This window comes from Saimiri boliviensis, chromosome 11 (genome assembly GCF_048565385.1).
Source record: "Saimiri boliviensis isolate mSaiBol1 chromosome 11, mSaiBol1.pri, whole genome shotgun sequence".
Classification (NCBI taxonomy): Eukaryota; Metazoa; Chordata; class Mammalia; order Primates; family Cebidae; genus Saimiri; species Saimiri boliviensis.
Window position 1 is genome coordinate 47,525,962 of NC_133459.1, and position 15,522 is coordinate 47,541,483.

The 15,522-nt window shown below is 38.2% G+C and overlaps 1 protein-coding gene across 5 annotated transcripts in view; it reads right to left on the reverse strand.

Moving 5' to 3' along the window:
• The window catches only part of LOC101050152 (AGBL carboxypeptidase 4), a 1,418,805-nt gene that overhangs the window by 533,524 nt on the left and 869,759 nt on the right, over positions 1–15,522 (reverse strand). For all 5 annotated transcript variants that reach the window (XM_074380790.1, XM_010349316.3, XM_074380788.1 and 2 more), the window contains one exon: positions 14,274–14,490. In XM_074380790.1, the coding sequence (XP_074236891.1) occupies positions 14,274–14,490 (217 nt within the window). The remainder of the gene's footprint in view (positions 1–14,273; positions 14,491–15,522) is intronic.

Genomic DNA, 15,522 nt, shown 5'->3' on the forward strand with positions numbered 1-15,522 from the left:
AAAATATTAGTGGAAAAACTGGTGAAATCTGAAGTTCTGTGTTTTAGTTAACAGTAATAAACCAATGTTGATTTCTTACTTTGGACACATCCTCCATGGTTGTGTAAGATATTAACATTAGAAGAAACTGGATGAAGGTGTTACCAGTGGATGGTATCCAAGTCACAAAGGTCTACTGCAGCCTCAATCCTTGCCTCCTCAGAAGAAAGAATTTGATTGAGGGGCATAAGGCAGAAGGAGACACCAAGGCAAGATTTAGAGCAGGAGTGAAAGTTTATTAAAAAGTTTTAGGCCTTCTCTTCCTGGTTCTTCCCGGAGTCAGGAAAAGCTGGGTTGAAAGGGTGAAAAAAAGAAAAAAAAGTTTTAGAGCAGGAATAAAAGGAAGGGAAAAAAGTGCTTGGAAGAGGGTGACTTGAAAGACAAGTGCATGATTTGACTTTTTGACTTGGGGGTTTATATGTGGACATACTTCAAGGGCTTTGAATTACTTTTCTCCTGATTCTTCCCTTGTGGTGGGCTGTCTGCATGTGCATGCTTGAGCCCACTCACCCAGCTCCTAAGATCATATCAGAAAGCGGCTGATGACCAGTTTCAGGTGTTTTCTATTAGGAGACTGCCTTTCCTCAGCGCTGGCTGTTACCAATTATTACTTTAGGGAGACAGTTAACAACAGCCTGACCATCACCTGATTGTCATCTGACATTCGTGTGTGTGTGTGTGTGTGTGTGTGTGTGTGTAGGGAGCTTTCTCCTGCCGTGTGTGTGTGTGTGTGTGTGTAGCTTTGTCCTGCCATGTGTGTGTGTGTGTGTGTGTGTGTGTGTAGGGAGCTTTCTCCTGCCGTGTGTGTGTGTGTGTAGCTTTGTTCTGCCGTGTGTGTGTGTGTGTGTGTGTGTGTGTAGGGAGCTTTCTCCTGCCGTGTTTGTGTGTGTGTGTGTAGGGAGCTTTCTCCTGCCTGTGTGCGTGTGTGTGTGTGTGTGTAGAGAACTTTCTCTTGCCGTGTGTGTGTGTGTGTGTGTGTAGAGAGCTTTCTCCTGCCCTGTGTGTGTGTGTGTGTGTGTGTGTGTGTAGATAGGGAGCTTTCTCCTTCCTGTGTGTGTGTGTAGGAAGCTTTCTCCTGCCGTGTGTGTGTGTGTGTGTGTGTGTGTGTAGAGAGCTTTCTCCTGCCCTGTGTGTGTGTGTGTGTATGTGTGTGTGTATAGGGAGCTTTCTCCTGCCCTCTGTGTGTGTGTGTGTGTGTGTGTGTGTGTGTGTGTGTGTGTAGATAGGGAGCTTTCTCCTTCCTGTGTGTGTAGGAAGCTTTCTCCTGCCGTGTGTGTGTGTGTGTGTGTGTGTAGAGAGCTTTCTCCTGCCCTGTGTGTGTGTGTGTGTGTGTAGGGAGCTTTCTCCTGCCCTGTGTGTGTGTGTGTGTGTGTGTGTATGTATAGATAGGGAGCTTTCTCCTGCCCTGTGTGTGAGTGTGTGTGTGTGTGTGTATGTAGGGATCTTTCTCCTGCCCTGTGTGTGTGTGTCTCTGTGTGTGTATACAAGTAGGGGGCTTTCTCCTGCCCTGTGTGTTTCTGTGTGTGTGTATATAGGTAAGGGGCTTTCTCCTGCCCTGTGTGTGTGTGTATATAGGTAGGGAGCTTTCTCCTGTCGTGTGTGTGTGTGTGTGTGTGTGTGTTTGTGTGTGTGTGTGTATAGGTGGGGGGCTTTCTCCTGCCCTGTGTGTGTCTGTGTGTGTATATATAGGTAGGGGGCTTTCTCCTGCCCTGTGTGTGTGTGGGGTGTGTGTGTGTGTGTGTGTGTGTATATATATATATATATATATATATATATATATATATATATATGTGGGGAGCTTTCTCCTGTCGTGTGTGTGTGTGTGTGTGTGTGTGTGTGTATAGGTGGGGGGCTTTCTCCTGCCCTGTGTGTGTGTATATAGGTAGGGAGCTTTCTCCTGTTGTGTGTGTGTGTGTGTGTGTGTGTGTGTAGGTAGGTAGGGGGCTTTCTCCTGCCCAGCTCATGCCTGACTACGACCTACTGTCACAAAGAGCATAAGTAAAAGTTCTATATTATCTTTCCCAACTTTCTATAACTCTAAAATTATTTGAAAATAAGAGGTTTATGCATGTTCTCACTTATAAATGACCGCCAAACACTGGGTGTCATAGACATAAAGTTGACAACAATAGAAACTGGGGACTACTAGAGGGGAGAAGGAGGGAGTGGGGCAAGGGTTTAAAAAGTAACTAGTGGATACTACGCTGAGTATCTGGATGATGCCATCATTTGTACTCCACATCTCAGCATCATGCAATATACCCAGGGAACAAATCTGCATATGCACCTTCTGAATCTAAAATAGATGTTGGAAAAAAAAACCCAGAAATAAATTTAAATAAATTTTAAAAATAAGAGATTTATTAAAAAGAGAATATCAGATAAATAAAAATATATTTATTTAAAGAATAGCAACAAAAAAACCTATTGCAGAGAGGCTCACCTGCCTGGAGAAGCTACTGCATATACTGACTGCATTTCTAGAGCTCTAACATCCACAGCAAGAGAAGGCAATAGCCCTATTCTGCCGTAGCATGCTTAGATTCCCTGTGTAGTTTTATATTCAGTGCTAGAATTTTAAGAAGAAAATAACAACCTAGATCATGTTCACAGAAGAAAAACAAAGAAGGTAAGAAGTTTGACACCACGGAATATAAAGAAATGTTGAATTCTCTGGGGGTAGGAGAAAAGAGAGATCAGTTTGGAGAAGAGAAGACTCATCAAGGGTATATAGTCAGTGTCTTAATATGCTTATTTATTTGTTTATTTGAAGACAGGGTCTCCCTCTGTTGCCAGGCTGGAGAGCAGTGGCAGGATTGTAGCCCACTGCAGCCTTGAACTCCTGGGCTCAAGCAATCTCCCCACCTCAGTCCCCAGAGAAGCTGGTTTTACAGGCACATACCACCATGATCAGCTATTTTTTTCTGTATTTTTTGTAGTGATGAGGTTTCCCTATGTTGCTCAGGCTGGTCTTGAACATTTGGCCGCAAGCAATGCTCTCACTTCCGCCTTGTGTTTTTATCTTTACAGGTCTGACTAGGAGCTAAATGAGCGAGTACTTGCAAGGTAGGCCCAGAGGGTGGGGCTAAAATCAAAGAAAGAAAGTTACAGGGAGGGAGCTCTTTTGAGTATAGTGGGTCTTTCTTGTCATTGGGATAAAGCATGGCTGTTGGAAGAGATATGTGAGGAGAGACTGAAAAGTCAAGTTTCTGGAATGTTAAAAGAAGATGCTGGTTTTTACAGCTTAGGTCTTTGTTCACCGGAGATGATTACTGTATTTGTTGTCTGAATGAGATCCCTATAATCTTTGGGAACTCTAGAGATTCTTTTGAGGTGTTAAGATCAGATATTTAACAAACCTGACAAAAACAACCAATGGGGAAAGCATTCCCTATTTAACAAATGATGTTGGGAAAACCGGCTAGCCATATGCAGAAAGCTGAAACTGGATCTCTTTCTTACACATTATACAAAAATTAACTCTAGATGGATTAAAGATTTAAACATGAGGCCTACACCATAAAAACTCTAGAAGAAAACCCAGGAAATACCATTCAGGACACAGGCATGGGCAAGGACTTCATGACTAAAACACCAAAAGCAATGGCAACAAAAGTCAAAATAGACAAACGGGATCTAATTAAACTTAAGAGCTTCTACACAGCAAAAGAAACTATCAACAGTGTGAACCGGCAACCAACAGAATGGAAAAAAGTTTTTGCAATCTACCCATCTGTCAAAGGGCTAATATCCAGAATCTATGGAGAATTTAAACAAATTTACAAGAAAAAAAACAAACAACCCCATCAAAAACTGGGCAAAGGATATGAACAGTCATTTTTTGAAAGAAGACATTTATGCAGACAACAAACATGAAAAAAATATCATCATTGGTCATTAGAGAAATTCAAATCAAAACCACATTGAGATACTACCTTACACCAGTTAGAATGGCGATCATTAGAAAATCAGTAGACCAGATGAGACTGGGCATGTTCGGGGTTGTATGGCTGTAGACATCTGTGGAGTTTTTTTTTTTTTTTTTTTTTTTTTGAAATGGAGTGTCACCCTGTTGCCCAGGCTGGATGGCAGTGTACTGTATCCATTCACTGCAACCTCGGTCTCCTGGGTTCAAGCAATTCTCTTGCCCCAGCTTCCTAAGTAGCTGGGATTTCAGGCACGCGCTCCATGCCCAGCTAAAAGGGTTTCACCATATTGGCCAGTCTGGTCTCAAACTCCTGACCTCAGGGGAACTGCCTGCCTTGGCCTCCCAAAGTGCTGGGATTACAGGCATGAGCCACTGTGCCTGGCTCAATAGATGCTACAAAGAGAATAAAATGCCTAGGAATACAACTAACAAAGGATGTAAAGGACCTCTTCAAGGAGAACTACAAACCACTGCTCAAGGAAATAAGAGAGGATGCAAACAGATGGAAAAACATTCCATGCTCATGGTTAGGAAGAATCAATATCATGAAAATGGCCATATACCTAAAGTAATTTATAGATTCAATGCTATCCCCATCAAGCTACCATTGACCTTTTACACAGAACTGGAAAAAACCACCTTAAACTTCATATGGAACCAAAAGAAAGCCGGCATAGCCAAGACAGTCCTAAGCAAAAAGAACAAAGCTGAAGGCATCATGTTACCTGACTTCAAAGTATACTACAAGGCTGCAGTGATCAAACAGCATGGTACTGGTCAAACACAGAGGTATAGACGAATGGAACAGAACAGAGGCCTCAGAAGTAATGCCACACATCTACAACAATTTGATCTTTGACAAATCTGATAAAAACAAGCAATGAGGAAAGGAGTCTCTAATAAATGGTATTGGGAAAACTGGCTAGCCATGTGCAGAAAGCTGAAACTGGATCCCTTCCTTACACCTTATACAAAAATTAACTCTAGACAGATTAAAGATTTAAACATAAGACCTAACACCATAAAAACCCTGGAAGGAAACCTAGGCAATATCATTCAGGACATAGGCACAGGCAAGGACTTCATGACTAAAACACCAAAAGCAATGGCAAGCAAAGCCAAAATAGACAAATGAGATCTAATTAAACTTAAGAGCTTCTGCACAGCAAAAGAAACAATCATTATAGTGAACTGCCAACCCAAAAAATGGGAAAAAATTTTGCAAGCCACCCATCTGACAAAGGGCTAATATCTGGAATATACAAAGAACTAAAACAAATTTACAAGAAAAAAAAACCTCATCAAAAAGTGGGGGAAGGATATGAACAGGCATTTTCAAAAGAAAACATTTATAACACCAAGAAACGTGAAAAAATGCTCATCATCACTGGTCATTAGAAAAAAGCAAATCAAAACCACATTGAGATACCATATCATGCCAGTTACAATGGCAGTCATTAAAAAGTCTGGAGACAACAGATGCTAGAGAGGATGTGGAGAAATAGGAACACTTTTACACTGTTGGTGGGAGTGTAAATTAGTGAAACCATTGTGGACAAAGTGTGGCGATTCCCCGAGGATCTAGAAATAGAATTACCATTGGACCCAGCAATCCCATTACTGGGTATATACCCAAAGGATTATAAATCATTCTATTATAAAGACACATGCACACGTATGTTCATTGTAGCACTGTTTACAATAGTAAAGACTTGGAACCAATCCAAATGTCCATCAAGGATAGACTGGATAAAGAAAATGTGGCAGATACACACCATAAAATACTATGCAACCATAAAAAAGGATGAGTTCATGTCCTTTGCAGGGACATGGATGAATCTGGAAACCATCATTCTCAGGAAACTGACACAAGAACAGGAAACCAAACACTGCATCTTCTCACTCATAAGTGGGTGTCGAACAATGAGAACACATGGACACAGGGAGGGGAACATAACACACCAGGGTCTGTGGGGAGGGGCGCTACAGGAGGAATAGCAGGGGGTGAGGGGATTGGGGAGGGATAACATTAGGAGAAATATCTAATGTAGATGATGGGGCAATGGATGCAGCAAACCACCACCATAACGTGTATACCTATGTAATAAACCTGCATGATCTGCACATGTACTCCAGAACTTAAAGTATAATAAAAAGAATTTTTTAAAAATCAGAGAGGCCAACTTCTTAAGGTTTTTCTGTGTCATTCCTATTACTATATGTGTAGTCTTTGTGGTTTTCCTCTTGGTACTCTTAGCTAACAAAGATGTTTGCCTGTGGGAAGGAAAGCCACCTAGACGTCCTGTCTTCTTATAAGGAAGGTAAGCTGCCACCAGCAGGAGAAGCTTAGAGATGTAAGGGTTAAGTGTCACAATGATCATACCACCTCTTGCTTGGTTCCTAGCTTCCCTCAGGATACAGTCCAAATTCTTTAACTTGGCATTCAAGGCCCTCCTCACTTGGCTTCTACTTATTTCTTCTGCATCCTCTGTCACCACCCCTCCTATTCTTCTTAGGGTGACCCTGTGCTTTTGTCCTTTTGTCACAAGGAGTCATGTAACACTGTCAGGACACACCATAGCACTTCAGCCTCTTTACACGTTTGATACTCAAGTAAAGATCTCTCCTTCCTTAAGACTTCATTCACTCCCTTGTACCCCTTCTTTGCCCGCTAGTTGTATTATACCAGATCTTACCATTTTATCTGTTTTTACATCTACATCACCCATCATCTTGTGTACTTTTCAGGGACAGAATGTGTTTTGTATTAATCGTCTTTCCTCAGCATCCAACATAGAGCCTGGTAGGCAGAAGATGCTCACCAGATATTTGTAGTGTTAAAGAATGGCTTTCCAAGAATTCACTAAATAATTATAAAGTTCACAAAGACTTGGCTTCAAATTCCAGTTGCATGATATAGACAAATTACTTAATCTCATTAAATCTGTATTGTTACAAATGAAAATGGGAGAAGACAATACTTACATGTCTCAGAATTTAAGGGCTATCTTCTAAATGAAATCTTACTCCCCAAACTGATCCTTTTTCCTGATTTAATTATTCCAATATTGTCTCTCTTCCTACCACAATGTAAGTCTCATGAAGACATGAACTTGTTTTCACGGCTGTATCCCCAAAGTCTAGATAATGCTAGTTATATGGTAGGTATTTAATAATAGTACTACTCATATAATACACACTTCTGACCAATTTGAGGCTATACATATGCACACAGGCAACACAACATGAAAAGGAAAGTAAAACAAACTTGAAAACTGCCCAAACTTTGAATACACTTCTCTACTCAGACACAGATCCATCAGCAGAAGCGGGAAGCCTTACTGGCTCAGGGGGGCTGAACATAACTTCAGCCCAATAGTAACTTACCCTTAGCCTACATAAACACAGTGTTGATTCCCTGGGAATTAAGGCTCGAAATAGGAAAGAAAAAACAAAACTATATAAAACTCAACATAAGAAAACAAACAACCCAATTAAAAAATGGGCCAAAGGTCTTAACAGATACTTTACAAAAAAAGATATGCAACTGGCAAGTAAGCATATGAGAAGATGCTTTACATCATATGCCATTTGGAAAATGCAAATGGAAACAACAGTGAGATACAGTTACACACCTACTAGAATGGCCAAAATCAAGAACACTGACAACACTACATGCTGGCAAGGATGTGGAGCACAAGTACCTGTTTTCATTGCTGACTGGGAATGTAAAATGGCACAGCCACTTTGGAAGAGTTTGGTGATTTCTCACAAAACTAAGCCTACTCTTACCATATGATCCAACAATTGCACGCCTTGGAATTTACACAAAGGAGTTGAAAATTTATGTCCACATGAAAACCTGAATATGGATGTTTATAACAACTTTATCATAACTGCCAAAACCTGAAAGCAACTAAGATATTCTTCAATAGGTAAATAAACTGTATTACATCCAGACAATGCACTGTTATTCAGTGCTAAAAAAAATGAGCTATCATGTCATGAAAACATATGGAGTAAGCTTAAGTGCATATACTAAGTGAAAGAAGGCAATCTGAAAAGACTATACAAATTTCAACTACATGGCATTCTGAAAAAGACAAAACTATGGGGACATTAAAAAGATCACTGATTGACAGGGTTATGGGAAGGGAAAAATGAATAGGTGAGATACAGAGGATTTTTAGAACAATGAAACTTATCTGTATTATTAAAATAGTGTATACATGCCATTATAAATTTGGCCACACCCATAGAATGTACTACACCCAGAGTCCATCTAAGGTAAATGATGGACTCTGTGCTAATGATATGTCAACATACGTTCATCAGTTGTAACAAATGTAGCACTCTGGTGAAAGATGTTGATAATGGGAGAGGCTATGTTTGTGTAGGGGCAGGAAGTATATTGAGAAATCTCTGTACCTTCCTCTCAATTTTGCCATGAAACTAAAATTGTTCTAAAAAAGAAAAGAGTATATTAAAAACAAGCAAACAACAAACAAACTGAGCAGAGGTATCCGAGAAAGTTGCCAAGATAACTCCTGAGCAAAGATTAGTCTTTTCAACAAGTGTTGCTGGAAAAATTTGATATCATATACAACTAAATGAACCTAGGCCCCTACCTTATTCCATACACAAAAACTAACTCAAAATAAATTACAGACTTAAATTTAGGCTAAATATATAAATATTTCAGAAGGATAACATAAAAGAAAATCGTTGTGGTCTGCTGTGGCACAAGAGTTCTTAGATATGAGAAGATGCTCCACAGCATTATGTCTTTTGGAAATGCAAACTGAAACAACAATGAGTACAATTACACATGTATTTGAATGGCTAAAATCAAGAACACTGACAATACTAAATGCTGGCAAAAATGTGATGCACAGGTACTCCCATTCATGATAGCATCAAAAGTATAATCCATTAAAAATTTGATAATTGATTTCAAAATTTAAATTTTTTATTCTTCAAAAGACATGGTTAAGAGAATGAATGAAAAGACAGGCAAGAATTGGGGAAAAATATTTACAGAACATGTATCTCACAAAAGACTTGTGTTAGAATATATAAAGAACTCTTAAAATCTATGAGAACTCAGTTTTAAAAATGTGAAAATGATTAGAACTGATACTTCACCAAAGAATATTTATGAATAAAAATAATTACATGAGAAAATGATCAATATAATTAGTCATAAGGGCAATACAAATTAAAACCACAATGAGATACACCCACTAAAAGGCTATAATAATGATCACAGATAATTCCAAGTGTTGGCTAGCATCTGGAGAAACTGGAACCTTCCCACATGGCTGATAAGAATATAAAATTATACTACTATTTGGGACACAGTTTGACAGTTTATTTTTTAAAGTTGAACATAAACTTATTAATTAATATAGTCTTATGTTATTATTTTACTCCTAGAAATTTACCCAAGAAAAATGTAATCGTATGTCCACTCAAAGATAAGTAACTGAATAATCATAGCAGCATTATTCATAATAGATCCAAACTGAAACCCATCCAAATGTCCTTGAAATAGAGAACTGGTAAACAAAATGTGGTACATCCTTTCAGCAGAATACTATTCAGCACTAAAAATGAACTACTGATACATGCCATAATATGAATGAACCTAAAAAATATAATGCTAAGTGAAAAATGTAAGACACAAAAGATGACTACATGTTCTATAATTCTGTTTATATGAAATGTTCAGAAATGGTAAATTTATAGTGTCAGCAGATTGGTAGTTACCTGCAACTGGGACTAGAAGTAGGAATTAACAAGGGAAATTTTTGAGATGATGGAAATATTCTAAAATCAGATATCGTGGTAATAATTACACAACTCTATAAAAACATAAGATACTAAAAATCATAAAATTATATCCATACGATGCATGAATTTTATAGTATGTGAATTATACCTCAATAAAGCTATTAAAACAAGAATGAAAATATCTTTCTCATGATGTCTTTATCTTAAATGGCAGATCAGGGTTTTAAATACATATTCAAAGGGGTTTTGTTTGGTGGGTTTAAAGGAGTTACTGGTAACAAAATAAAATGCATTATTGGATGATATAATTAGTACCAGTAACAGCTATAACCATAGTGATTAATAGTTTCAGCACTAAAAATTCAAAATCTTCCTTCCTGCCTCCTCTCCCTAAGATCTAGATGCTGGCATGTTTAGCCTTCCCACTTGTAATTATCCTCCCCCAAATTGGAATAAGGATTAACTAATTATAGTGATGCCTTCAGACACAAGCCATATCAAACACCCTGGTAACTGAGAATTGTCCTGTCTGCAAAAGTATGCCAGAAAGCCTTAAAATCTCTAAAATCTGCATCAAGGCCCAGCACAGAGGATTGAGCCAACCCACAGAGCTACCCTGATCTAGTTCAGCTGGCACAGGTACACCTTGTACTTCCATTAAATTTACTTTCTTAAAATGCTGCTTTGGATAAGGTAAATCCCTTTCTCAAAAATCGATTTGGGTCTTAGAATGTCCATCAAAGGGTCAGGACGTGGTATTAGAAGCCATGGGTTTAAATTTGGCCCTTATATGAACTAGTCATGAGGATTTAGAGAAGAGACTTAACTTTGTAGCCTCAGATGATTTATCCCCCAAAGTGGGACAGTTCTGCCTACTCTATAAAACTTTTGTGAGAAAAAACATTGAATAGGAGTAACAAACCCAGTAAATGTGTTGTGTTGAATCTGAATAAAGGATGTAGTCAATATGACAATCAGGGTTTTCCAGGGTTTTGCCTGGATCTTCCTGTCTAGCCTAATCTTTCCAGCAGCCCCTTGATTCCTTATTCCAATCAAACCAGACTTCTAACCAGCTGTCACCACCAGGCAATGACTCTGGCTTTTCCTGATTTCTGGGCTACCTTATTATCAACTCTGTATTCCATAATCCTGCCCGTCTTTCAAGATGGCTTAAAAGCAAAATCCTTAGCTTTTAAAGACATTCTTTATGACGTTTGTTTTGATTACTAACTCCTTAAACAACTCATTAGATCCTTAATTACATATTTTTAAGTGTCAGAGCTATTTGGACATGTCATTTTTTCCCTTGGTACAGAATATACTTCTGAAAGTATACCAAGACTTGCATATATACCTTGTTATATATCTCTGCAGTGCTTCTCATATGCTCTGAAGTAGGACAGGAGTCTCAAACTATTACTTTTTCCAACCGAGGAATTCCTCAAGGATAATTTGAAAACTTCTATTCAAATCAAATTTTCTCACTTTATAGGTGAAAAAAATTATCCCCCGAAAGGGGACATAGAATTCAAGGAAATACAAGTAGTTTCATGCCAGAGCTGAAAACAGAATTCAGGTTTCCTGTGGCAGAGACTTCAAGCTGCCCCTCAGTATCAATTCTCCCCCATAGTTACAGGACCACCAATTTTTAGTTAAAACATGGCTACTCGGAATAAAGACTTCATTTCTTATCCTTTAGTTAAATGTGGATGAGTTCTGGTAAATGACAGTGCCACAAAACTGCTTCTGCTTTTTCCACCATCTCTTTTATCCTGCTGCATGGAATACAGATATGATGATAGAATTCCATATTGAATCATGAGATTGAGTGCCACATCCCAGGGATGACAGAGAAAAAAGCTGAAAGAACCTGACTCTTTGACGCTTTCAAGGAGTAGAGCCTTCACATTAGCTGTGGATTGCCTACATTTAGACTTTTACATTGAAAAGAAATAAACATCTATCTTGCTTAAGTTGTTATTTTATGTGTTATTTTGAATATCTATTATTGGAAGCTTAACTGATCCTATTGTTTTTCTTACTAGCTTTCTGTTGTTCTCCACTCTTCACATTGTTTCCAGACATGTATTTTAATTCACTTTTTCATTGTTTCAATCATTCATTCAATAAACAATCATTGTGCACCTACATTCTACCTGTCATAAATCTAAGAGAAGGTTGGGGTGGGCACAGGAGTGAAATGTACAATCCTGCCTTAGAGTTATGAGTATTAAATGAACTTCCTATTCTCTTAAATAATGTCACAATTGATATGTCTGGGAAATAGTCATCTCAGAATTTTTCTGACAATCCCATCTCAAATAATCTCACCATTCAGTAATATATTGCTGATTGGACCAGCAGTGCTTAATATATTCTATTTGTTCCTCTACATCCACTCTCCACCCTTCTATACCCTTTTATTTTCCCTGGAAGACTGATCTGTATGAATTACATAAATGGGCTCTTTTATTCTCTGGATTCTGGTTGGGATGGCCAATATGAACTCCCAGAAGATCACATGTAAGTAAGAGAATGAGGTCTATGTATTTATTTTTCTCACTTCTCTCTGTGGGATTATCTCAGGCTAACTGGGTATCTTAGCTGAAGGTCACCAATTCTTTTCAAGATGACTCATTAAATGACTCTGTACTATTGTGTTTTGTTAACTATTCCTTCCCTTCATGCCCTTTGGGCTGTTATTATAATGCCCTAGAGAATTTCGCTATACCTTGCATGTATTTTCCACACCTTGGAAATAGCCCATTTATTAAACTTTCTTTAAATTATCCTAATCTGAGGCTGCCATATGTTTCCTGCCAGCATGCTACCAAGTATATCAATTTTCAGTTCAAAATATATAGGCAACAGATACAAGTGGCACCCAGGAGAAGCACTGTTGGGAAGAAGGTTGGAGTAAAGATATTTAGCAAAATCTTAGTGCATAGAGAATCTCAGACTACAAGAATAATGATATAACAAATAATGACCCGATTTCTCTCTTAGATACCTGACTTTTACATAGGCCCTCTTTATTGCTCTCTTTTTTGAGGTATCCTGGATTTATTTAGAAGTAGTTCTCACTTTTATGTGGAACTCACAGTCACTAGCAAGAGTTAATTTAACTACCAATACATATCAGAACCCCAAGTACAGTATCTTCTGCCAATTCTACCAGTATCTTCACTTAGAACCTTTGGAGCCTTTCCAATATGCCTCTTTTAGGGGCACAATCCACACTGAAGAAAAAAACAAAACCGAATTACCACCTGCTTATTATTTATTAACAACCAAAGTATTTCTGACAACAAAGAGTAAAACCTATTAATTCAATATGAAGAACAACTTCAGATCCTAGTCTAGGCAGAAGTGGAAGCTAGGAAAAGAAAGTAGGAAGATGTGGTAGGCAAAATAATGCACCACTCTCGAACCCAAGATGTCTAACTCCTAACCCCCAGAACCTGTGACTATGTTACCTCGTATAGCAAAAGGGACTTCACAGATGTGATTAAGTTAAAGATCTTGCTACATGGAGATTAACCTGTATTATCTGTGTATATCTATTATAATCACAAGTATCCTTGTAAGTGAAAGAGTGAGGCAAGAGAGTTAATATCAAAGTGATACAGTATGAGAAAGACTCAACCAGCCACTGATGGCTTTCAAGATGGAAGAGAACTACAAACTAAGAAGTGCAAGCAGCCTCTGTAAGCTGGAAAAGGCAGGAAAATAAATTCTCTCCTAGTCTCCAAAAGAAATGCAGATCTGCTGATACCTTGACTTTAGCCTATTGAGACTCATTTTGTATTTCTAGCCCCTGGAATTATAATAATTTTGTGTTGCTTTATACTACCATGTTTGGGGTAGTTTGCCACATCAGCAATAGGGAACTATTATGGAATGGGAGACTGAAATCTCTAGACCCAGGAAACTAAACCAGGAGCAGAAAAAAAGAGTCGGGAACTGATAGATGACAGAGACAGAGCACATTGTGGTCATCACAACCAAACTGCACAGCACTTGCTAACCTGCACTGCAGGCAAGTTTGGTTCACTAAGAAATGCATTCTTCATATCAGAGGCTCACAGTAATAAAATGCTTTCGCACCTTTTGCAACACCTAGTAATAGTCTCCTTTTCTCTCAGAGGTTTTGGGATTCACCTAAGTTTTGTATTTTGCTAGAGAGCTTTATCAGCTTCATTCAGAAAAACAATCATCTGTCTCATACCTATTCTGTGACTTCCTGGTGCCCATAGTAGCTATAAATCACATAATAAAAATAATATTTAAAGAATTATTAAATGAATGCTAATTATATAATTATTTAATTATAGTTAATATAGACCTTGCTATATGGAGATTAACCTGGGTTATCTGGGTTAGAAGTTCCAGATCATATCATCTAGAAAGCACCAACATTAATTATTTGCATTCCATAAAAACTCATTGCTAAGTCCCTATCCCAAGATTGCCTGTTTCTAAATGAGTATACCAAACCGGGCACAGGCCTTACCACACTCTGGCCTAGCTGCTCCCGAAAGAAGTAATCCATGTTTCTCTTTTGCAGGCTGTCAAGGTAATGCTGGAAGCGAGTGTATGTATACGGGTAGCAGTAAGCAAACTGGTAAATATCTTCTTCTCGGTCAAAACAAAAGGCAAAGGACATCACATAATTCTTCCTATGCTCCGGGCAGCGGTAGTAGTAAACATTTTTGGGTGGCAGCCTTTGCCTAAAATACATAAACAAGGAAATTTGGGCATATCAGACATTTGTTCAAGCTTCAAAAGGTAATACATATAAATTAATGCCTAGGAGAAAAACTGTAACATTAAGAACCAGTGGTAATGGGGCTGGGAGAATGACAGCACAAACCACATGGTGTCAAAAACAGGCCTGATTCTGGCAGCTCTTTGTTCATAATCCAGTGCTACCCTTTCTCAACTGCTGGGAAAATGCAAAGTTAAACAAAAATAGACACATTCTATTCGTTTATCCTTATTTTGAGCACCTAACATATGTGGCATCACATGCCTAGGCCTTGATGCACAATGATAAATAAGACAAGCAAGATCTCTGTCCTCAGGAAGTATATATTCTAACGGGAAGGTGGTCAAGAAAATATTAAAAATAAGTAGACAATATAATTACAGACTCTAAAAGTGCCTTGAAGGTAAATAAAGATTGTGGTACTGTAGAGATATAAATGGTAGAGGCCTACTTTTCCCGGGGAAGTCGGGTTTTTTAAATTACAAGACTAATTAAAAACTTTTAAAATAAACTCATATGCATTATATATTATTCCAGGAAGGGAAAAATATTCAACATGTCTCTAAATTATTACTATTATTTTCTACAGAGCATTCCATGAGACTAATTTTTCACAGAAGCACTTTGGGAAATACTGCTTTAAAATATGCTGTGTGGGCAATTTTGCTAAGCTAAACACTGAGATGCAAACATGAGGAAACAAAAATGCTGCAGTCATAGTTTCCATAATTTCTTTGCATTTACCCACTTTAAAGAGTTACTGTGCCCTGATTTATGATATCCAACCTCTTCACAATGTTTCCCTGCAATGAATGTCTCTCATTTCTATCACTAAATCCTGCTTATCCTGCATAACCCACGTAAAACTGTGCCCTTTCCATGATACTACACTGACAATTCCGGGCCAGTTCAGGTCCACATTTTGTGTAAGTCTTGCTTTTCTATCAACTGTTTCATGAGTGTTAATCACCAAGGTTGATTTGGAAGATATGTA